Raw genomic sequence first — 23,604 nt, 5'->3', positions numbered from 1 at the left:
AGGCTGAACCCTTGACAGCTGTACAGTACACAGTACAGTACAGTACAGTACAGTACAGTACAGTACAGTACAGTACAGTACAGCTGTGGGTGCGGCTTCAGTTCAGGTGGATCACCACCCATCACCACCCAACGGGCAAACCAGGCATACTTAACGAACTGGTGGGAGTGTCCACATAAAAGCATTATAATAATACCTGATGATCATGTTTTAGGGTGGAAAGAAATTGTGGCACTCCATCTTTAAAGAACATTGGTTAGTCTGTATGCATTTTAAGATGTCGGCTCATGTCATCCATTTTACCAAAGCCTTTACCACAAACTGAGCAACTAAAGGGTTTTTTCCCAGTATGGGTCCTCAGGTGCATCTGCAGATGAGCTTTTTGAGTAAAGTGTTTGTCGCTACAAATTGTACAACTAAAAGGTTTTTCCCCTGTATGGATCTTCATATGTCTGCTCATGTCACCCCTTTGACCAAAGCCTTTACCACAAACCGAGCAGCTAAAAGGATTTTCTCCTGTATGGCTCCGCATGTGCATCTGCAGATGTGATTTTTGATGAAAGTGTTTGTCACTGCAAACTGGACAACTAAAGGGTTTATCCCCTGTGTGAATCCTCCAATGTATCCTCAGACAACTCATTCTACTAAAGCCTTTACCACAAACTGTACAGTTAAAGGGCCTTTCTCCTGTATGAGTCATTGTGTGTATCTTGAGATTTCCATTTCGGTTAAAATGTTTACCACAAACTGTACACCTGAATATTTTCCCCCCTGTGTGTGTTGGAGGAGCTTGTTCGGATGATATCAGGTCCTGGGACAGCTTGTTGCTCAAAGACAAAAACTGTCCGTCCACAGTTTGTGTGTCGTGTAATTGCAGTGTGTTTAAAGCTGACAGATCTTCCCTGGTCTCCTCCCACTCATCAATGTCTTCAGTGTCAGATTCAGAACAGTGTGAAGAGATGAGCTGCACATCAGTAGTTGGTTGTGATGTGCGACAGTACTTCATGTGTTCAGTTGAGGTGCTGGCTAGAGGCTCTGCCTCTCTTTCATTATGTTCACTGTACCAATGTTTCACTGCTAGCGACGTCATCGTTGACACGTCAGGTCTTTGAAATATCTCCTTGTGTTCCTCTTTAACGTGTGGAGACCCATGTTCCTCCTGAAAGGGACTGGAGCTCATCTGTTGATGTTCAGGGGAACCCTCCTCTTTAGACACAGAGGGCTGCAGGACGTCTAGGGAAAATAAATAATAGCAGACCATTACATTTTTCATCTTAATCTTCAATCGATGGATCATGAATTTTGTGTTTGCTGACCTACAAGCTCACAAGGCTTCATTTTCATATTTTCCCCCCTACCTACCTATAATGACATGCCTAACATTGCGACGCCAAGGTTCTGGTTTGGTCACCCCAACGTGAACGGTGGCCGCTAGGCTGGATCTCACGTTCTCTCTAGACCAGTGTTTTCGCGAATGTTGACCACACCACACGAGGCTCAGGGGTGTCTGGAAGGACTTCCATGAGTCTTTTTGTCTTGAAGCGATCAAGGTAGGCCTCAAATCATATATCGTTGCTGTTGGGACTCGGGCAGACCGTGTTTCTACATAATTGGTGCAACCCTATGGTTGCACCACTCAAAAGTCACACTTGAGTGAGGGGCACTCTTATCATCATACAACATGCATCACATTTGGTGCTCAGCCAATCAAATCATCGCTATGGTATACACACATTGCTCAGCCAATCAAATCATCGCTATGGGGTACACACAACGCTGGGCATAGGAAAATCCAACTTGCTTGCGTAACCAAACTAGATATATATATAAATGTATAGCCTACTAGATTTCATTCATTGAATTTCTCTGACTGACCTGCCAAAGCCAAAACTAATTTGACTTAATTCAATATATATGACAGGGGGGGAAATAGAATTGTATTAGGTAATATAGAGCATGTATTTGTAATGTGTATAATGAGTATTTAAGCCTTTCTACAAAAAATGTTTAATGAGTATAGGCCTATAGCTGGTTGCAATCCAAATGTCTTTTTTTGTGAAGGACATTTTATGTTCTATCAATCTGCATGGTAGAGTGTCCCCGGACCCCACTTTGGGAGCACTCCCCCATCCCCTCACATTATGAATGTCAGAAGCCGATTTCACCCAACACCACTTTGCACATACCACTGGTTTACACAGTGGTGTCATGCTCGTAGAACGCAGTACCACGCTGTGGTGGCAGTCAATTTTTTGACGCGCAGGGACGGCACGGGACGGTGTAGTGCGTGCGCGCTAGAACGCGTCCCCCGGCCTAGATTCAAGAGAAGACAGTCACAGTGCCAGCCTCGCGTCACCAGACTATTCAAGACGCACCAAGTACCCAGTGGTCTAGGTTTACTGGCGCCCCCCCCCCCCTCCTCCTCCATCAAACAACAGATTAATTTGTGATTCGTCCAAAGCAAACTTTTTATTTTCGCTAGTTTGCAGTAAATATGTTTGTCTGACTATTTTAAGTCTACTTTTGTGTGTGTGTGTGTCTAAAACTCTCATACACTATTTAACAATGCAGTGCATTGTTAAATAGAACGGAACACAGAACGGCTGCATTGAATGCAGCCGTTCTGTGTGCATGCCGCGATGCACGTGCGTGCGTGTGCGTGCCTGTGACGTTCCGTGGTACCACCAGTAAAAAGATCACCATGACACCACATGGGTTTACATTATGTGCTTAGGTGGGACCGTGGGACACCCCCATCCCCTCACATAATGTCTGTCAGAAGCCGTTGAGAGTTGATTTCACGGTTCACCCAACACCACTTTGCACACCACTGGTTTACGTCATGTGGTTTGGACCGTGGGACACCCCATCCCCTCACGTATGTCTGTCAGAAGCCGCTGAGGGTTAATAGAGCACCGGAGTCCTGACGTCACCGTCGGTAGAGGGCGTCAGTCCCCAGGTTCATGTATTTTTTATTTGCATTGAAATCCCCATAGGGGGATTTTAGATCTCTTCATATAAGAGCTGCGTTTGAAAAATAAACCGATCACCCCGGCCTTTTCACTCATATGGATATGAAGCATCGACTGAAGGTGGAAATGTACAAATATACCCAAAGAGTAACAAAATAAGCGTTAGAAACGAGTCAAACAATCCAGAGACGACATTTCCGGGTAGGCGGGTGGCTGCATCTGACCGTCGCACAACAGAAACTGAATGTTAATTACGTTTATTTTTATTTTATTGATATTTAATGTTTCGTGGTTAGTACGAGTCGAGTCACCACCAGCTGAGCTTACGCCAACGAGGAATCTCAGGAACGCAATGTGTTGACAGATGGGCGTGACGTATATTAGCAGCGACTTTGCCTTTATAGTTTCAAGGCTTTTTGCGGCCACATTAATTCCATTTTCTCCAGAAACTGGCTGTATCAAATATGAATGGACATCATTAACGACACACAGCCACCCCCCTGACAGAAAGGCAGAGATGATCGGTTTATTTTTCAAACACAGTTCTTATATGAAGCGATCTAAAATCCCCTTATGGGGATTTCAATGCAACTAAGAAAATACATGAACCTGTGTAATGGCGCCCTCTACTGAAAGTGACGTCAGACTTGGTGCTCTAGTCTAGTTCACCCAACACCACTTTGCACACCACTGGTTTACATTATGTGGTTAGGTGGGACACCTACTGGGCGAACAGTGGTACTGCATGAAGGTCAAATAGCAGTTCATCATCCTCTGCATTCATGCACTTACAGCAGTGGTTTTCAACCCTTTTCGTATAGAGGCCCATTATTTATTGGGCATTTGAGCCGCGGACCACGATTTGATGCATTTAGCCTCTCAGACCCAAAATGTAGAATATTTTTGTTGTCATTGTTGTTGGATAAGCTGTTGTCCACAATTGCTGTATTAATGTTGGTAGCACAGGAGAGATAACAGGCTAACGTTGATCAAAATAACAATTCTTCTAATTGTGTAGACTTAAGTTTACGAATAACGTAAGTTTTGAGAGAGTTACAAATCTAAGGGTCCACTTGGTTACCAACTCTCAATCATTTAGCTGGGGACCACCTGGAACCCCCTCAAGGACCACTGGTTGAAAACCCCTGCCTTACAGCTCAAAATGTTGGTGCTCATGAGTCATGCACAGTGGTGAACAGCAACTAATAATAATAATAATAATAAACTTTATTTGTATAGCACCTTTCATACATAAATGTAGCGCAAAGTGCTTCACAGGGCAAAAATAGAATACAATAAAAATAAGTAGTTAAAATGATAAAACAATGGCAAAGAACAAAATTGAATATAAGAACATAAAATAAATAAAAACAAATAAAAACAAATAAAATAATAATAAAAACACCACATGCAGCAAATCAGTCAGGGCAGGGTGGGAACGTGCAAATTAAAACTCAATTAAAAGCAATGTTGTAGAAGTGGGTCTTGAGCTGAGCTTTAAAAATGTCTACAGAGGCTGCCTGACGAAGGTACAGTGGGAGTTTGTTCCATGCCGACGGCCCATAGAAGCAAAAAGCTGCTTCCCCGTATTTTTTAGTTGCCATTTTTTTCGGCAGCGCGAGCAGGCCAGCAGTGGAAGACCTTAGGGGGCGGTTTGGGACATATTTAGGCAGGCAGTCATTTAGGTAGGAAGGTGCGAGGCCATTGAGAGCTTTATAGACAAGTAAAAGAATTTTAAAATCAATCCTAAAAACAACCGGAAGCCAGTGCAGTGATGCCAAAACTGGAGTAATATGTTCTCTCATCTTAGTTCTAGTTAAAACTCTGGCTGCTGCATTTTGGACGAGTTGTAATCTGTCAGTTGTTTTCTTAGGCAATCCTGAATAAAGTGCATTGCAGTAGTCAAGCCGAGAGAAAACGAAGGCGTGGATTAGCGTTTTTGCATCGTCCAAGGACAAATAGGCTCTGATTCGTGCAATATTTCTAAGGTGAAAAAAGGCAATCTTGGTAACATGATTAATGTGAGAATTAAAATTCAATTCAGAATCAATAATAACCCCCAGGTTCTTTACTGTACTGTTACTTTCTACAGTCAGGTTACCAAGTCTGCTTATTATTGATTGTTTCTGCTCACTAGAACCGATGATGAGAACTTCTGTCTTATCCTCATTTAGCTTGAGAAAGTTCTCACTCATCCAACATTTAATGCTAGACAAACAGGTCAACAGCGGGTCTAGAGCACAGGGATCATCTGGAGCAACAGAAAGATAAAGTTGGGTATCATCAGCATAGAAATGAAAATTGACTCCGTGATTGGTAATGAGTTCGCCCAATGGCAGTATGTACAAGGAAAAAAGCAAGGGGCCAAGAATCGAGCCCTGTGGAATACCAGAGCTGATGTCGTGGTTGTCTGAGTCAAACTCGGCTAGATTGACAAAGTAACTTCTGTTTGATAGGTAGGAGGAAAACCAGGACAGGGCCGTACCAGACAGGCCTATCCAGTGCTCCAGACGCTGTATTAAAATTGAATGATCAATCGTGTCAAATGCAGCCGTTAGATCTAGAAGTAAGAGAACAGATACATGTTTCTTGTCGGCAGACACCCTAAGATCGTTCATTACTTTTACAAGTGCTGTTTCTGTGCTATGGCCTTTCCTAAAGCCAGATTGGAATTTGTTGTGCACATTATTATTCTGTAGAAATACATCCAATTGATGAAAGATGCATTTTTCCAAAACCTTGCCCAGAAAGGGTAGATTTGAAATGGGTCGATAGTTACCCAAAACGGAGGGATCAAGATTGTGTTTCTTGAGTAGGGGCCTAACTACAGCAGTCTTCAGTGAGTCTGGGAAGACACCTGATTGTAGAGAGCTGTTTACAATTTTTAGTATATCTCCAATCACACTGTCCAAGACCTCTTTGAGAAAGGTGGTGGGAATTGTATCCAATGAACAGGAGGATGATGTCATCTGTGATATGGTTTTGCGGAGTTCGTCTTCATCAATTTCGCAGAACGTTAATAGGCTCCCCCTGGGGAGATCTACCCTGGGACCATTAGCTGCTGTTTGAAGGTTTGTGCTAGCAGCAGCACCATTCATAATATCGGCTCTAATGTTAAATATTTTGTTATCAAAAAAGCATGCAAACTCATTACACTTAGCTTTAGAGGCCGGGAATGACTGCTTGTAGGACTGGGGGGGGTTTATAAGTCGTTCAATGGTAGAGAAAAGGACTCTGGCATTTTTCTTGTTCTCATTTATAATGCCAGAGAAATATGCCTGCCTTGCTAGACGCAGGGCTTTGTTATAGGCGGCTGTTGATTTTTTAAGAATTTCTAGTTTGCTGGTGAGTTTGTTTTTTCTCCAGGCTCGCTCGGCTCTACGACACTCTTGCTTCAGTGAGCGGGTATGCTCATTTATCCAAGGTGTTATTCTGGTGTTACGTTTCTTTTTTGTTTTAAAAGGAGCCACTATATCGAGAGCTGACTCTAGTTTAAGATTGAAAATTTGAACCATATCATTCACTGGGGGGGTATCGGGCAGGGGGGGGCCCAGATGACGAGAGAACTCATCGGCTGCAGAAGGGCTAAAAAAACGCTTTTTTATAGTATATTCAGTGATGTTTTTCTCTAGTTCAGTGACAGTCATATTAAAACACAGCAAATAGTGGTCTGATAGCTCAGGCCTTTCAATAGTCCTTTCCACAATGATGTTCAGCCCTTTAGAAATTACCAGGTCCAGAGTGTGCCCATGTTTATGAGTAGGCCCAACAACATGTTGGATAAACTCAAAGGAGTGCAATAACTCTAGGAAGCCCATAGCCACAGTATCTGTAACATCATCCAGATGAAGATTAAGATCGCCAGAGATAAGAGTTCTATCATAGTTAGTGGAGCAGATAGATAAAAGTTCTGATATTTCTGTTAGAAATATTGCTTTACTGCATTTTGGCGGGCGATAAATGCTAATCATTGGCATAGAGGATTGACCAAGTAGTATAGTGGCCTGGTATTCAAAGGATTTATAGCTGCCAAGGGTCAGAGCCTTGAATTTTAGCGTGTCTGAAAAAATTATTGCCAGTCCACCTCCTTTCTTTGCCAGTCCACCTCCTTTCTTAGCCTTGCGAACAGAGTGAATGAAACTGTAATCTAAGGGGCAAGCTGCTGCTAATAGTATAGCTCCGTCGGAGCCAAGCCATGTCTCTGTTAGAAAGATGATATCAAGTTTTTCTTTTATAATGATATCATTAACTGAGGAGAGCTTGTTAGTTATTGATCTTATGTTAAATAGGGCAAGGTTTAGCTGGACTGGTGGTGACAGATTAACTGTGGTGGGGGCCATTGGGATGGATAATAAGTTTGAGTTTATAGATCTGGGGGGCCCATGCTGGTGGGATGAAATGAGTGGTGTGATATTGCTGAGGCTTGCTCCTACAGGCTTGCTGTTAACTGGTGATGCATCTATGACTGGTGTTAATCTATGGGAAATAATAACAGGAATGGAAAATGTGTGGGCTATGTGACTAGGTGCAGGGTTTAACTGATGTCATACAGAGAGGTGCTGCGTGATGTTTTTTGCCAGGATTTTAATACCTTTGTGATTCGGGTGTATTTGGTCACGATATAGTGATGGGGATTTCCAAAAGTCATCAAAGTTATTGATATAGCCAAGCCCGCAGGCATGGCAGAAATTACGCAGCCAATTGTCTGCGCCCATGATGCGGCTAAAGTTTTCGGGACCACGGAGGAGGGTGGGAATTAGTCCAAGGAAGATGCAGGTTTTATTTAATGAATTGATAACACCTACTAGGGACTCGTAGTCGGACCACATCTGGAAGGATTGCTGCCGTCTGATGTCATTTGTGCCTATATGGATAATTACTGTGTGAATGGAGGAGTGACGTTTGAGAATGACAGGAATGTGAGGGATCAAATCAATTATTTTCGCACCGGAGAAGGAAAAAGTAACACAATGGGGCACAGAAAGTCCACGAACAATGGAATCACCCAAAATTAAATATTCCAATGGAGGGGTACGGGGGCAGTTGCTGTTATTAGCTGAGATTGATGCAGCAGATCTAGTGTGCAATGACAGCGGGGGGGACACGGCAGGATCTGATGAGAGGGGGGGAGGGGGTGCTCGACTGGGAGCGGTGGGCACTGCTCCTCGTGCTGGGTGAATGATTGAGAGGGACTGGGAGATATCTGGCCTGTGCACACTGGGTGAGAGTCGTCGGGGCCGCTTTCCAACACGAGTCACACGACCACCATTGTCTCTGTGGATGGGAGTGGAGGTGGAGCCAGGTGAAGAGCCCGAGGAGGAGTCCGGTCCCGCGCGCTTCAACGGCCGGGGTAGCAGCGAGTCCGGGTGCCGAGGATTCCTGGGGGAGTTTGCCAATGACTCCTGTAATGGTGCGAATGAGTTTGAGCACGGGAAAATGTCGGCCATGCTACATGCCTCCGACCCAGACGGGTCGAAAAGAGGAAACGCCAGCCTCGGATGTTTTCCTTTCATCACGGAGGCCCAGGAGTCAGCGCATACGGGCCGCGGTTTGTGCTTACCGGCGTGCGAAGCACTGCTCCCCGGCATGGTAGCAGCCGTGGCAGACATCCCGGGTACAGCGCCGGCACCCGGGGGATCCAAGGATTTTAAGCGGCCCTGGAGGAATGATTGCCGCTGGATTAGGTCTTTAACCAGGCTCGATATGGATCGGAGCTCACTTTTGATGGCGGATAATTCCTCTGTCATGACAGGCATTTTGATGGAAGTGGTGAGTACTACTGACTGTCCACTATAACCACCAACAGACTGTTGAGATGGTAGCATCTAGGCTCAAAAAACGAGCCAGCTAAACAAGCCACCAAACTAGCTGGCACCAAGGCTACAAACAAACCTCCGCCAGCTAGCAGGCAGCAACAACACAGTCTGATACTTGCGTAAAATTGAGTGATCAGCAGTGCCGATCGCTGGGATTGCAGGGTTAGTAAGAAGATGTAGGTCACCAGGCTAAAATCCAGAAGTTTGGTATAAAATAGATGAGTGGAAACTGTTAAAAAACGTAGTAGCAAGCGCGTCGAGATGAGCGACAAACAGCGTCCAAGTGACAGCACTGAGTTGACAGCACTCCCTAGGTAAACAGTAGAGTAGTGTTAAAAAGCTGAATGGACTAGTGTCCTCCCCCCCGAGTAAATTACATTTACTTGAGTATTGTACTTGAGAAACATAGAAATATTGAACATTTGACTCCATTACATTTGTAGGAAGGGACTCTTGGGACCAAAACTTATATAAAAACATTAATTAACCATGTGAGCCCTATTTCAAATGCAGTGAAAATAGCAGATCTACATACCTTGCTGCTATGTTATGTGGACCTACTGATGCATTGCCACTCCTTTTGCACCTTAAAGGACAACTTTAGTTGTTTTCAACCAAGGTTCATGTTTTAGGTTGTTATTAGATAAAGTAAAAGATGAGTGTTCATTATTTTTCATTTGCTGTTTTCTTTCATTTCAGGGATTGTTTTGACAGGGGCCCCCATGTTCGAATGCATGGGGTTAAAAATGTATTTTTTTACAAAATGTTATAGCGATTTTTTTATTTTATTATTTACTATAGTCCTACTAGACCCCAAGAAATTATATTTGGCCACAAAAGATCACGAGATTTACTGAATGTGTCAAACTGATATATTGAGCCTATGACACACAGTATGGCATTCAGTAGATCCTGTGATCTTTTGTGGCCAGATGTAATTTCTTGGGGTCTAGTAGGACTATAGTAAATAAAAAAGAAATCACCATAATATTGTGCTCCCTCTTTGCTGCCACCCACTTTTTTCTTTCTTTCCTGGAAAACAACAAAACAGATTACACAAAAGAAAATATATATATTTCCCCCACTGATTTTCACCTGTAAACCTGTGCCGTGAACCGATTCTGATTGTGGACAGAGTCACTTTTCTTTTAATCACAAGCTTTTGGGCTGGCCACGGGACTGAGTCTATACGTGGGTGCTACTGGTTGCCGAGGAAGTTCAGAGGTGTGATGAAAATAACTGAAATCCAAACATTCGCAGAGTTCATATTAAATGATTTATTATCCGACGGTCTGACCAAAGTCTTATACTTTGTTCTAGATACAAAATAAATATAACATAAACCGTCAAACGCACAGGATACAGAAACAAGTTCACAGTCAAAAACAAGTTTACCGTTGCCACTGGCAACACCTGCATAGTTACAGGCCAGCTAATGAACAAAATATACAGTATATATAGTAATATAACAGTATATACACCTTCAAAAACAAAAAAAAAGGCTTGGCATTACGCAGGACAAAAAGAAAAGATACACGCACAGTATCTACACGTATGACAGATCCGTGTCAGCTGTAATGAGCGGTTACTTCAGAGCTACTGAACAAGCGGAGCGAGATTATATACTTCCGTCCATGGCTCCAGGCACAAAAGAACGGTCCGAGTTTCCTCTGTGGCGTTGAGCCGGAGGAGGCTGGTTCACCTCGCTCCGTCTCTCTAAGTCCCTCACGTATACTTATACTGGATCTCTTGTCCATTAGTCCCTTCCTAACATTTTAGTCTAGTTATAATTTGTTGACGAAATTGTAAATATATTTAGTCTTAGTTTTAGGCATCATAGCGTAGTTTTCATTTCGTTTTTGTCCGTGGAAAAAAGGCAGTCGACGAACGTTTTCCGGGCATAGTTTTAGTCAACGACATCAACACCGTCTGGTACGCAAACCGGAGGGGGTCAAGGTGGTCACTCACCAGAGTTTCAGCTGCTCGGAAGGCTTTCACGACCCGTGATGTTTGGGGCGACTGACCCGTCATGGTCATTGGTCACATGCTGGGGCAACCTTCTCTAGTAGCCTCAGGCAGAGGTTGAAGAGGTGCCTGAATATTGTTGTTTTTGACAGCCAATTTTGATCTTAGTTTTAGTCTCTTGAATAGTTTTCATTTAGTTTTACATTTTAGTCACATTTTACTGATTTTAGTCACCCGGAATGTTTTAGTGTTTAGTTTTAGTCGGATAAATATCATAAGATTTTAGTCGACTAAATCTACAGTTGATTTAGTCGACTGAAATGTATTTTGGCGGGCATGGATGCAGTCGTAATGTCGTTAGTGAATTCAAATTTCCCATTGACATGAATGGGAAAATGCAAAAATTCACATTGAAGTATTTTTTCCTCGGAGACTGTAAGCACTATAGTTACAAAACTTGGAGGATAAATTCATAATTATCACTAAAATTATTTAACACAAAAATGTTATTGGTCGGCCTCATGGTGGCGCTATAACAGCCCACTTTACCTGTTGGCTTATAACTCTTGAACCGTAGGTCGTAAAATAAAATTTCCCCTGGATTCCTTGGGTCATGACGCATCTCCCCATATAGGCCACGCCAATTTCCGCCATGATAGATTTTCCGCCATTTTGAATTTTGTCCAAAACACACTTTTTGCTTTTCCTGCAGAATTTTGATAGTGCGTATCGTTCGGCCGTAATCGTCGTCCGGAGTTAGGCCTATATCACAAAAAATGCCATAAATCACGAACGGAATGTCCAATCCATCCCAAATTTGAATCACATGTCTGGGGTGGTTCAATCAACCAAGTTCTAAAAGAATTTTCATCCATAGGGGGCGCCGCAAATGCGAGAAATGTAACCGTTTGTCGCAAAAACATGAATTTTGGGGGTTAAATCCCCTCTGAATTACTTACACATGATCTAAGGTGTGACTTGAAATTGTAATTGGCTGGCAATATTAGTGGGAGGGGCATATGTAAGCCACTGCGGCAACCACACTCTTCAATTTTTTTAAATTGCAAATTTTCTAGTTTCAGCATGCAACCAAGTGTATGATGACTTTTACAGGATCCCTTGTCCTCTAGTCCATTCCTAACATTTTAGTCTAGTTTTTATTTGTTGACGAAAGAGTCAATATTATTCAGTCTTAGTTTTAGTCATCACAGCTTAGTTTTAATTTAGTTCCCATTTAGCTTTCGTCAGTGGAAAACGGTAGTCGACAAACTTTTTTTTATATCGTAGTATTAGTCGACGAAATCAACACTGACGGCACGTCCCGCTCCCTGGTCCGCGTCACTGCAGTGCTTTGCTGAGCTGTATACTAGGGGTGCAACGGTTAAGTTACACCTCGGTTCGGTTCGTACCTCGGTATGGGGGCCACGGTTTCGGTTCGGTTTCAGTACAGTAAAAAAAAAAAATCACACCTGTGTAAAGTGAGTGCAACTCTGTGTGGGGGTTTCCGGGGGGGGGGGGGCAGGAACGCGCTCAGGGTGCCGGGCCGTGTCCGAAACGGTTGAGAAATGACAGAGTTACTGTGTGCCGGTCCCTCTACTGTACTGTACTGGCACACACGAAATCATCATATACAGTTAATATGGGCATGTGTTTGTGTGTGTGTGTTAGGTTGCACACAGGTGGTGAAAAACAACCATGCTGTTTTCATGCTCATACCCAGCCAGCCAGCCAGGCAGGCACCCACACACATAAGTCCAAGGGACTGGCTTGCACCACTCAAAAAGTTTATTTATAGCATTATCTTTTATTCTTTTTTTAGCATATATTATTTTATTAGACATTTCTGCCTTTTCATTATTTAAAGGGGGAAAAAAACCTTATATTGCTATTTTAATGTGCCTCATCATTATGTTCAAGGGAAAAACAATGCACCTATGCGCTCGTGGTGCAGACTCGCAGCACATGCAGGGAGGAGAGGAGAGCTCCCTGGGAAGGGGAGGGATTCACAGCAGAGTGCCGTGTCGTACAGAAACATTTACAAAGGTTTACAATAAAGATCTCTGCATGAGATATTATGCTTATATTATTAGAAGAAGGGTTTCTATCTACAGTCATGGATTGGACATAGAGTATTTTGTTGGGACTTTTCAGAGGGAATATTCTTCTCCTGCTCCGGGTGGACAGAGCAACAACAACGAGTTGTTTTTGCTCTCTCTCTCCCTTTTTAGCACTCAAACAGCGAGTGCAGATGCAGAAGCAGATCTGAACAAGACGGTGCTTAGAAGCCTGTTGATTCGAGGTTACTCCGCTGTGTGTGTCTCTGTGTATGACGATCAATAATTATTCCACCGAGTGGTCTTTGCGAGGGCTGGATTCTCCTCATCATGCCGTCTCTCTCTCTCTCTCTGTGTGTGTGTGTGTGTGTGTGGGGGGGGGTGGGCCGACAGAGTGCTACACTTCTGTGACCGAAAGAGTGCTAGACTTCTTAGTAGGACGGTGTGTGACCGATAGAGTGCTAGACTTCTAAGTAGGACGGTGTGTGACCGAGAAATACATTCTTCGCAGCTGTAAGAAATGAATTAATGCAAACCGAAAAAGCGCGGTTCATTAGAGCGCATTGAACCGTGTATGCTGAACCGAACGGTTCGGTTTTCGGTTGAAAACCGCTGCACCCCTACTGTATACCCGCTAATATTCCTGAATCATCACAAAAACGTCCCTGTTGTTGTTTTGCAGTAAGGCAGCTCTCAGGTTAAAATTAACAGCGCCGTGTTTATGGCCACAAATTGCACAATTGTTCATTTAATGTTACTAGCACTGTTCAGTTACGCTGGCACTCCTCTTCCCTGGCACGGCGGGGTTTGACTCTGTACCGGAGGTGCGTTTTAACTGTGGTTTTGGCAGGATATTGCGCCACCTGCTACCGTCCTTTGGGTGGTTTGTGGGGCTGCCGAAAGACAGGGTTGAGTCACACGTGTGGCCCCAAAGGGGGTTTGGTACCAGGTCAGCAGCATTAGAGGGTATTGGTACCAGGTCAGCAGTATTAGAGGGGTTTGGAACCAGGCCAGCAGCATTGGAGGGTTTTGGTACCGGTGTTTTTTGCAAGCAGGTGTTTGTGTAGATGGTGTCGGTGCCGGCTGCTTTGCAAATCCGAGGCAACATGGATTTCAGGAAGTTTATCCCCATGGGCTCTCTGGTGTACCTGCCGTTAGGAGAGACAAGAAAGACACATTTAGGTAAATGTGTAAACACTGTAAACTACAGTGAATCTGCTGTCAGGCAGAAAGTCCAGTATTTTTTCTTCATGAATTAACTCCTACTTGATCACACTACACCACAGCATCGCACAAAACTAGCAGATTCAAAGGCTCGAAGTGCGGTGCGAAGCTACTTTTGAATTTGAACACTGAGAAAAGTAACAGTTTTGCACATAATGAGGCTTCCACCCGACAGGGACGATATAAATTAACCACTATTTTACTTCATCGCACAACAGTGTCGTCAACAGTGAAATAGCAGATGCACAAGCTCACGTGTCTTGAGCTTGTACATGTGCTTCCTTTTAACCTTATTAAAGTATCAAATGTCGACTTAATTTTTTTTTTAAATAATCGATCAAATCGATTATCTGTTGCACCCCTAAATAATAGGCTACATATTATGCAAACGTACACGCGAGCTGGCTGCAACATGGCTGACTCACCACAGATTTCTGGTGGCGTTTGCTGCTCGTATGGGATGGAGGTAGAAGGCAGGCGGATCGGCAGGCAGCAGCGACAGGTATTTCTCCAGTGAAGCGACGGGACACAGCGGGTTCCCGGGCTGCTCGCGCATGAACCCCCGCAGCCAGCGCCCGTCGTCTCTTTGACCGTGGGCTTCGGGGTGTTCGCTGAGAGCCAGCGTCACGTACTTCCGGCCATCGCTGGCGTCGTCCCGGTGGACGGAGAACGACTCGGCCTTCAGGTGGCGGTTGCCCTCGCCGTTGGCCCTGCGGCCCATGTGCAGCTGCACGTCGAACCACACCTTGTTGACCAGGCCCCCGGGCGTGTCTGGGTCCAGAGCTCGGGAGCGCACGATCGTCCCGAGGTCTGCCTCCGTCAGCGGCCGAGCGCGGAACGCGTCGCTATGGAGTCCCTCCCGGCGAAGTCTTTTCAGCACCGCGACGAAAACGGCGTTGCTGGAGATGAACTCGGGGTCCTTCAGCAGACACATGGAGCGGCCGAACGGCGGCTCCTTGATGTGGCGGTTGAGCCCCGCACGCAGGCCCACGTAGCTGCTGAAACCGTAGGCTCTGCCCTTCGCGGTCTTCACGCTGGCATAGAACCGACGGAGGGTCTGGTTCAGTTCCACTTTGGTGACCGTTTTAAAGTCGACGACCAGCTCCTCCTCGACGCACCAGGTCTGAAAGCAGCGCACCGACCACTTGGTCTGTCTAAGGGTCGATTTAAGGGCTTCATATCTCGACCGTTCCAGCTCTTCCAGGTCGTTCTCGTTAATTTCAGCATGTCTCCGTCCTTTTTTTGCCTCTTCTTCCTCCTCCTCATCATCCTCATCGCCGTCGCTTTCTGTGAAATGTGCCATTTCAACTCAGCAGAGTCAGAACCAAGGACTGGAAGTATGTGTTTTAGAACAGGGGTCGGATTGCATATTACTGACACAGCAAAAATAGACGATCTACAAGCTTCAAGATAGGTCACAGTGCGCAGACGAGTCTTGAGCTTGTAGGTCAGCTATCTTTGCTATATTTTAATTCAATTGAATTGGAATCGTGAAAAGTTAGATTTTATTTCAAATGCATTTAGTTATAGGCCTACTTATGTTAACTTTATGAACTTAAATGCAAATACATTGGACATAATGTGGCGTAAATCTTTGAATATATATTTCAGAGCGAACATTCTTAACCAAGATATTGGCTTCTGGGGGGTCCCTGGAACTACATATTTTGAGATGGGGGTCCGTGGCCCAATAGAGATAATTCTGGGGGTCCTTGACATGAAAAAGGTTGAGCACCACTGACATAGAAAACATGGGTTTTTCAGAGAAATGTTAGGATTTAGAAGCCTTTCTTTTTAATCATCCTCAGTCCAAGATGGGTTAAAGCGGGTCGTGTTTGGAATTCAGTATTCCGATATTAACCTGCAGGCCTGACCTCGAAAAAAAAAAAAAAAGTTTTCTAAATCACGACAATTTTCGGAAAGATTTGAGGCACATTTTAAAGGTTTTTCAAAAATAGCAGACCTACAAGCTCATAGGGCGCCACTTGGTGGCGCGCTATGAGCTTGTAGATCTGCTATTTTTCAATAGCTAAAGCATAACATAATGCTAACACCAAAAGGGGTTCCCGCCCCAAACTGGGTTAACCTGCAGGCCGCATCAAGTGAAGGTGGGGGCCGCCAGACGGGATCAAACACTTCTTTACTGAACAATACTCAATAGTTCAGAACACAACAAGCAGCCTGAGTCGACGACGCGCAACCTCTTGTGGCTCGACGTGACTTTATATTAAATTTGTGTTAGGTATATGGAGAAGGACCATTAAACGCAGAGAGTGCGGCGGATATTTTGTGGGTGGTCTTCTTCGGAGACTAACAACAGAACAGAGGTAATACAAAATGTTCAAAATGGATTAAGAACTCATCTCTGCATGTCAGTCCCGTCCGAGGCTAACCGTGCGAGAGACTTTGGTGTGTGTGTGTGTGTGTGTGTGTGACTGTGTGTGTGTGTGTGTGTGTGTGTGTGTGTGTGTGTGTGTGTGTGTGTGTGTGTGTGTAATGTGTATCAGAGAGTTACCTGAAAAGACAGCCTGTGTTGGTGGAGAAAGTGGAGCCAAGTCTCCGTGAGGATGGTCTGCAGATCCTGCAACACATTCAACGAGGAAAGCAGACGAGAGAGAGCCTTTATTTAAAGGTCCGTCCAATACAAAGATCAGAAAAATCAGAAAAAAGACACGATCCGGGCACTTAGAAAGTTAAAAGAGGAGGAAATCCTTCATTAAATTAAAAAGGGAACTGCCAACATGTTTCGACCTAACCGGTCTTCATCGGGGCAAGAAGCAAGAAGCACATCACCAAACACACTCCTTATATAGCGTGTCAGAGGCACGTGAGTACTAATCAGTTATTACATCAGTAATTACATAGACATGCCATTAAGCATTCAAATCAGCTGCTGACATCACACGTGTGTATGACAACCAGAGGACTGAAAAGCTAAGCATATCGAGTATTCAACAAAGGAAAAAGGAAACTTGTATTTACAAATCATGAAAAAACTAAATAATCAATAGAAAGCAAAAAACTAAAGAAAACACATAAAATCACCATCTTCATAAAGATCTGTTGGTTTTATTACTGTGGATCATCATCATCATCATGTAGATTTGGACAGGTGTAAACACTTACCAAACATTGATTCTTGACCGGATTGTTATTACCGCATTTAACCACTTGGTGTCGCACTTCTCTCAGGAATGAATGATATTTGAGCGACACATGCTGTCTCACAACCATTCTGCCTCGCTTGACGCTTTCCTTCTTCTAAATAATAACTAAAATGTATGGTCGGCAATAGTCTCTCGAGACAGACAAACTGTTTTTCCTTTGTTTTGCCAATGGGTACCCAGATTGGGTCAGCAATAGGCCTAATGTAAACTAGAAAAAGTGTGCATATAAAGTTTTACACAGATCAGTGCAGCTATAGGTAAAAACAAGAATGGGCCAGTTTGCACGCTTATCCGACACACCATAGGACCGACATGGTCCTATGGTGTTAAGGTTGGCGACCGGATTAAGGTTGGCGAACATGCGTTAAGGTTGGCGAACATGCACTGCTCCGTGCTTGCGGTTATGGTTATGTTAGGCTTTGAGGTATAGGTTGTCGGACCAATAGTATGCCAGTGCACGGTTCAAAAACCAAATATCTTACCTAATAAGTGATTATTCTCACGATGATCTACTCACCAAGGGGTGGAAAACAGCAGCTGTGGGCCGTGGCATTTCCTTCCCCACATTCAGGGTCCTCTGCCTCCTCCTTGACGATGACTGTTCAGGAGACACAAGTCATCAATATTAAACGTGGGTCTAACCCGGGTGTGACTGTGCAGTAGAATAAGTTTTTTCCAGCTGGCTTCTCGGCTTGACCTAAAACATACATTTAATTTGGCATCTACCGGGACAGCGCTCCACATTCCACACGTCCCAGACTCTTCTCCCTTCTGGCTCTCACACTGTCACACTCACACCGTCTCACTCTCTCTCACACACACACACACACACACACACACACACACACACACACACACACACACACACACACACACCCCTAAACCCTATCCCTAACCGCACAGAAATTCTGCCTAAACCTAACCTCAAAACCCCGTCACCTGGGTGAAACACCAGGGAAAGAGATTGCGCCCCCCCCCCCCCCACAAGCTCCCCCCCACAAGCTCAGAGCCAAAATACCTTGGACTCAGATTTTGGTGATTTACCACACATTTAAATCAAGGAAATATAGCTTGTGGTTTCTAAAAAATAAATACAGAAAGTCAGAAGACAGAAAATCTGTCTGCTTCTTCTTCGCACACGTTTAAATTGTTGATAATCCACTAAATATAACCAACAGTCTTAGGATCAGAAATACTTATAATTTGACCTTGAACTATAGTGGTTGAGAGAGGTGAGAGATCTATGAGAGGTAACATGCAAATAAGTATATCTTCAAGTAGTTTCAGGTGCCAATGTACGACACGTAATTTTGTACATTCTGTACTTTAAAAAGGTCACACACACACACACACACACACACACACACACACACACACACACACACACACACACACACACACACACACACACACACACACACACACACACACACACACACACACACACACACACACACACACACACACACACACACACACACACACACACACACACACACACACACACACACACACACTCCGAAAGAAAGAAAGAAACAAAGGAAACTTACTGAAGTCTGGATCATGTTCTTCAGGTTCCTCCTCCTTAACAGAAAGGCCTGTGTCAGTGTCTGGGTCCGGAGAGTTCCTCCTCAGCTGCACTCTGGACTTCACACACTGGTCTGGAATGGGCAGCGGAGTTTAGGATGAATCGAGATGAGAAACTCAACAATAACAAGACAATAAGGCAGGAGTAACTTATTACGTATTGTAACTTATTATCTTATCAGAACGACCGTTAGAGCCACATTTACAGGTGTAAGGAAGTGGGTGAAATCCCATAAATTGTTCAAGCTAAAAACGGCCATAGCCACGTTTTTAGCCCAAGGACTGTATTTTGTGCAAAACTGCACATCATGCTTTTGCGCAAAATACCAAGCATGATGAAATTTTAGTAAATGTCCGTTTGTGGAAGACGCTTCTAAATTGTATGTATTAAATTCCATTGCCAGTTTTCAGCACACAACAGGAAACTCATGGGTCAGTGTAGAATGAAAACCAGGCTTTCCTCCGTGTGCGGAAGCCTGGTGACGTGAGGTTTAATAGGTGGCTCAGGGGCAGAGAGTGGCCGGATGGGAACAGCAAAGATTCCCAGTTCGAATCAGAACTCCCCCAGAGTTAGTGTTGAAGTGTCCTTGAGCAAGACACTGAACACCCTAATTGCTCCCGATGTGCTGGTTGGTGCCTTGTATGGTTTCCTCTGTCATCGGTGTATGAATGTGTGTGTGTGTGTGTGTGTGTGTGTGTGTGTGTGTGTGTGTGTGTGTGTGTGTGAATGGGTGAATGTAATCCACAATCTATGAAAAAGTGCCTTGGATATAGGTGCTATATAAATGCACCAATTACCATTTAGCAGACTGTGGATTTCAGAATTAACAGACTCAGACTCTCACTGTGACCCATGATGTGACCTGTGTTTTTGTTTTTACTTTTATTTTATATTTACTTTTGTCCTGTTTGTCCTTGTCTTGTTGGGGGGGGGGGGGGGGGGGTGTACGTTGTTTGCTGATGTGTTTCTGTGATGCGTTGTGATGTTCTTTTTTAAAAAAATGAATAAAATGGGTGACTATGTGCAAAGATCTTCCTGACAGATGTGCTGCTTAACTGTCCCCAATAAAAAACTATATATATATATAAAAGAAAATGCCATTTAGTAACCCACTCACCCAAGTCAAAGTCCTGGAAGTGTTGGGGTAATGGTCTCTGTCTCTTGGTCCACCCTGCATGGCACTCTGGAGAATCTGGAGAAGTCGTCTTCACCTGCAGGCTGGACTGCACACACTGGTCTGGAATGAATGAAAGAATTCAATAAGGACTTACGATACGATACAACTTTATTGTCAGCTTGCACTGAAATTTGTTTTGCGTCTATGACGTCACCCTTCAAGAAACAGACAAGACATAGATAGACATACATTACAAAATGGTAGACATTACAGGACAAAAATCACAGAAACAATCAGGAGCGAGAACATATCCACTGGTTTAACGATTTTGGTTTAGAAGCAAGACAGACTGATGTACAAACGAGTTCTTTAGTCTGTTTTTCCTAAATGTAGGGATTTTTCACTTTTGGCCTACTCAGGCTTATGTGAACACCCCAGTCTGTTTTTAAGTTGTCTGATTCAGTATTTAGATATTTGATATTTATTTATTTCATTATAGCTGCCCCAGCCGCCAGCCCCCTTCCAATATAAATCCATTTGTAACTTCAATCTCCATTTTTATTTGACCATGTTAGATTCATCGACTGAAACTGCACTCCTAATTTTTTTGTATACGATTTTAAGCCAATTGTTTGAGTTTTTACCAAAACAAAAAGTTGTAAATAAGATCTGTTTGATTGATTGATTGAAATGTGTAGACTTGTAGTAAGAGTTTGCAGAATGAGTACAGTTCAGGGAAAGGTCAATAGAAAATCTGCTAGGATTTGATTGATTGATGTATTTATTAACAGTTTGCAGAATTACAGTAGATTTCAAGCACAACTCAATAAGAAAAAGCAGAAAAAGACTTGTTTACATCAGGGTCCTCCATTTTCAATTCATCAGAAAGCAGGATTCGTTTTAATCGCAGCAAAGCTCTCTGGTATGAATGTGACCTTAGGGTTGACGACAGAGTACAGCACCTTGCAATGGGTATGGTGGTCCACAAGATTCGATACACCACACCCACAAATACTTCCTTAATGTCAACGAAGTCCACACCCACAACACCAGAGGGAGTTCAACAAACCATGTGCAACCCAGATTCGGCACAAACAAGGGACTAAATTTCGCTCCTATGCCACCAAAATGTGGAACGCCCTAGGCCCTACCATTACCAACAGTCATTAAGACATGCGAATCCCTTGACTCCTTCAAAACTGCTCTCAAAGGGCACCTTACGGACGGCTGCAATTCGAAACTGGCCCCCATAAAATCTGAATCCCCCCACCGCCCTGTTCCTCCTCACTGCTGTTTCTTTTTTACCTCCTATGATGATTTCCTTTTGACTATATAGTTGTGTATATTCGTACGTCACTAAATGTTTTGATGAATTTAAAATGATCGGCCCTATTGTAAAGTGTAATGCTTTATGGTGTCGTCCACTCACTTTTAACAGTTTTTGTATTGAGTTGTACAGCAAGTACTTGAAATGTACTGTAATTCTTCAAACTGTTAATAAATCAATCAATCAATCAATCAATCAAAAAATAACATTTACAGACATACACTTGTTTGTTTTTTAAGTTTGACCAACCTGTTGTGTGTAGCAGTGTAGCGTCCAGCAGTGTGTGGTGGTGTTGTTGTTGAATGTGTCTGCGGTCAGTGCGGTGTGTGTCTTCATCCTTATTATATTCACTTATAAATCTCTCCAGCAGCTCAAAGATCTCCTCCGCTGCCACGTGGAGGCGCTGCTGCACCAGCAGCTTCACCGAGTCCAGTGGAATCATCTTAGAAACGCTAATAAACGTTATTAAAACTCATAAAAGTACACCACGCGACGCGCTGTCTGTCTCTCATGGATGTAAACAATACAACAGCTGCTTGCAGTTGCAGCAGTTGTTGCAGGGGGGTCGCAGCAGTTTGACGTCACTATCAGGCGCCGCCGCTATGCTATGGGCATGGGGTACATTTTTGCCCCGTTTGACATGGACTACATTTTTTGCCCTGTAAAATATGGGGTACATTTTTGCCCCGTTAAACATCGGACTACATTTTTTGCACTGTTAAATATGGGGTACAGATTTGCCCTGTTCCTAGAGGGAACATTTTTGCCCTGTTATAGCCAAGCTAAGTCATAGAAAATAGAGTTATACTAAGACTCATCATGTCAAAGACGCCAAGATTTAAACATGCATTTATATAATATCATATGTGAGTTTTCATGTCAATGACCCCCAAATTGACACTCATTAGCCCGCGGACCCCCATTTGAACAGGTATGTGTCAGGGACCCCCATGAGAGAAGATTTTCACGGTTCTAGCAGTGATTTTCAACCATTTTCATTTCCAGTTTGACCTGAATTAGGTTACGGACGGTCCCCCATTTCTATCTCTGGGACCCCAATACTGTAAAATCAAAGTTAATTTAACTCTGAGAGAAAAAATGGAACCATTTGGTTCCATTTGTACACTCTCTGAGTTAAAGACCCATAAGGGTCCATTTGGTTCCTATATCATTTAGCTGGGGACCCTCTGGAACTCCCTCAAGGACCCCTATGGGGACTTTGAGAACCTCTGTAGCTAAACAGTATAGGACAGAAGAATTATTGACAATAGGCTGCTTGCTACAGTCTCTGTACCACAACATAGACCCCCCCCCCCCCCACCAAGATAGATGTGCTACGTACAGTAGGCCTACATCTATCTATCTATCGGTAACGGCATTGTAAAGGCCCAGAAAAATATCTTACAAAATAAAATAATAATAACTGCTAGGTCTCCCAACTTCTCTCCAGCTCTTTACTAAACGGACAATAGGCCTACTATAAAAAAAAATGTGGTTTCGCCTTTATTTTATATTCTTTATGGAGGGACAAACAGTAGGCTGACAGGAAATGGGGAGAGAGATGGGGGCGGGGGGCCGGGGGGGTGACATGCAGTAAAGGCTGTCGGGATCGGGAGTCGACCCCGCGGCACACTGCCAGACTGGACTTATACCAGCCAAGGTGCTTGAACCGCTGAGCCACGGTCCAGGCCAGTATTGGTACTTGTACTTTTACTTAAGTAAAACAACTGAGTACTTTTTCCACCACTGTGCCATACATGAAACTGGCGATGGTATTAAGAAAGGGAACTAACACGTCCCTATAACCACAAAGCAATGACTAGACAATAGCCTACACTGAGAAAACGAAAGGAACTGAAATCTCATTCATATAAACTGGCTCGTACGTGCTTCAAGTGTTTCAGGTTCTTCTCTTCAGCAAGAACTGGGTCCCTTTAATGAGCCGGTCCGTTTTTCTTGCTTGTTGTACTGGTTTCTCACCTGTAGTGTAACATATACTTTGATGTGGACTGATGGATATACTGATCAAAGTAAACAATGACTGTCCAACACATTTAGTCCTGGAACACAGGTACTGTATACATTGTTGTATATACCTTTCAAGACAGTATCAGGTACGGTCGCCCCTGAACCATTTCGCCCCTCGATATTTCCGCCGACCTCACGCCGACTGCTCGGTGCCGCGGTTCTTGTATTCTTTATTTTGTTTTACTGAGAATAAGGTTAGGTATAGGGTATCGGTTTAGGCGTAGTTTTACTGAGGTTAAGGTTAGGAATAAGGTTAGGTTTAACCGTTTAAGCATAATTTACATAATTTACTTTAGGAATACCAGGCCACACAGTTCTGCCGGCTGTACGCCCGGGGCGAGTTGGT

At 43.8% G+C, this 23,604-nt stretch overlaps 1 protein-coding gene across 4 annotated transcripts; it reads right to left on the bottom strand.

Annotated features, from left to right (window-relative positions):
- Positions 1-256: 256 nt before the first annotated feature.
- Positions 257-21,723, bottom strand: LOC308328939 (uncharacterized protein; the record flags this gene model as incomplete). Of its 4 annotated transcripts, XR_013965339.1 has the most annotated exons (9): positions 21,480-21,723; positions 19,904-20,023; positions 18,749-18,859; positions 17,716-17,796; positions 16,547-16,612; positions 14,457-15,318; positions 13,426-13,955; positions 11,844-12,107; positions 11,453-11,719 (listed from the first exon to the last, which is right to left on the bottom strand). XR_013965339.1 is itself a non-coding variant. In XM_080783067.1 (7 exons), the coding sequence occupies exons 1-7, from the start codon at positions 21,670-21,672 to the stop codon at positions 13,565-13,567; spliced, it is 1,824 nt and encodes a 607-aa protein (XP_080639193.1). In that variant the 5' UTR covers positions 21,673-21,723. The 4 variants fall into 4 exon arrangements, 2 of the variants coding, with proteins under 2 accessions (XP_080639194.1, XP_080639193.1); XR_013965338.1 differs by having other exon boundaries at positions 11,453-12,107; XM_080783067.1 differs by lacking the exons at positions 11,453-11,719; positions 11,844-12,107 and having other exon boundaries at positions 13,401-13,955.
- Positions 21,724-23,604: the final 1,881 nt, after the last annotated feature.

This window comes from Protomyctophum bolini (assembly GCF_963924005.1).
Source record: "Protomyctophum bolini genome assembly, chromosome: 15".
Taxonomy (NCBI): Eukaryota; Metazoa; Chordata; class Actinopteri; order Myctophiformes; family Myctophidae; genus Protomyctophum; species Protomyctophum bolini.
Note: the sequence above shows the minus strand (reverse complement) of the source record. Positions and strands in the feature narration are given on the sequence as shown.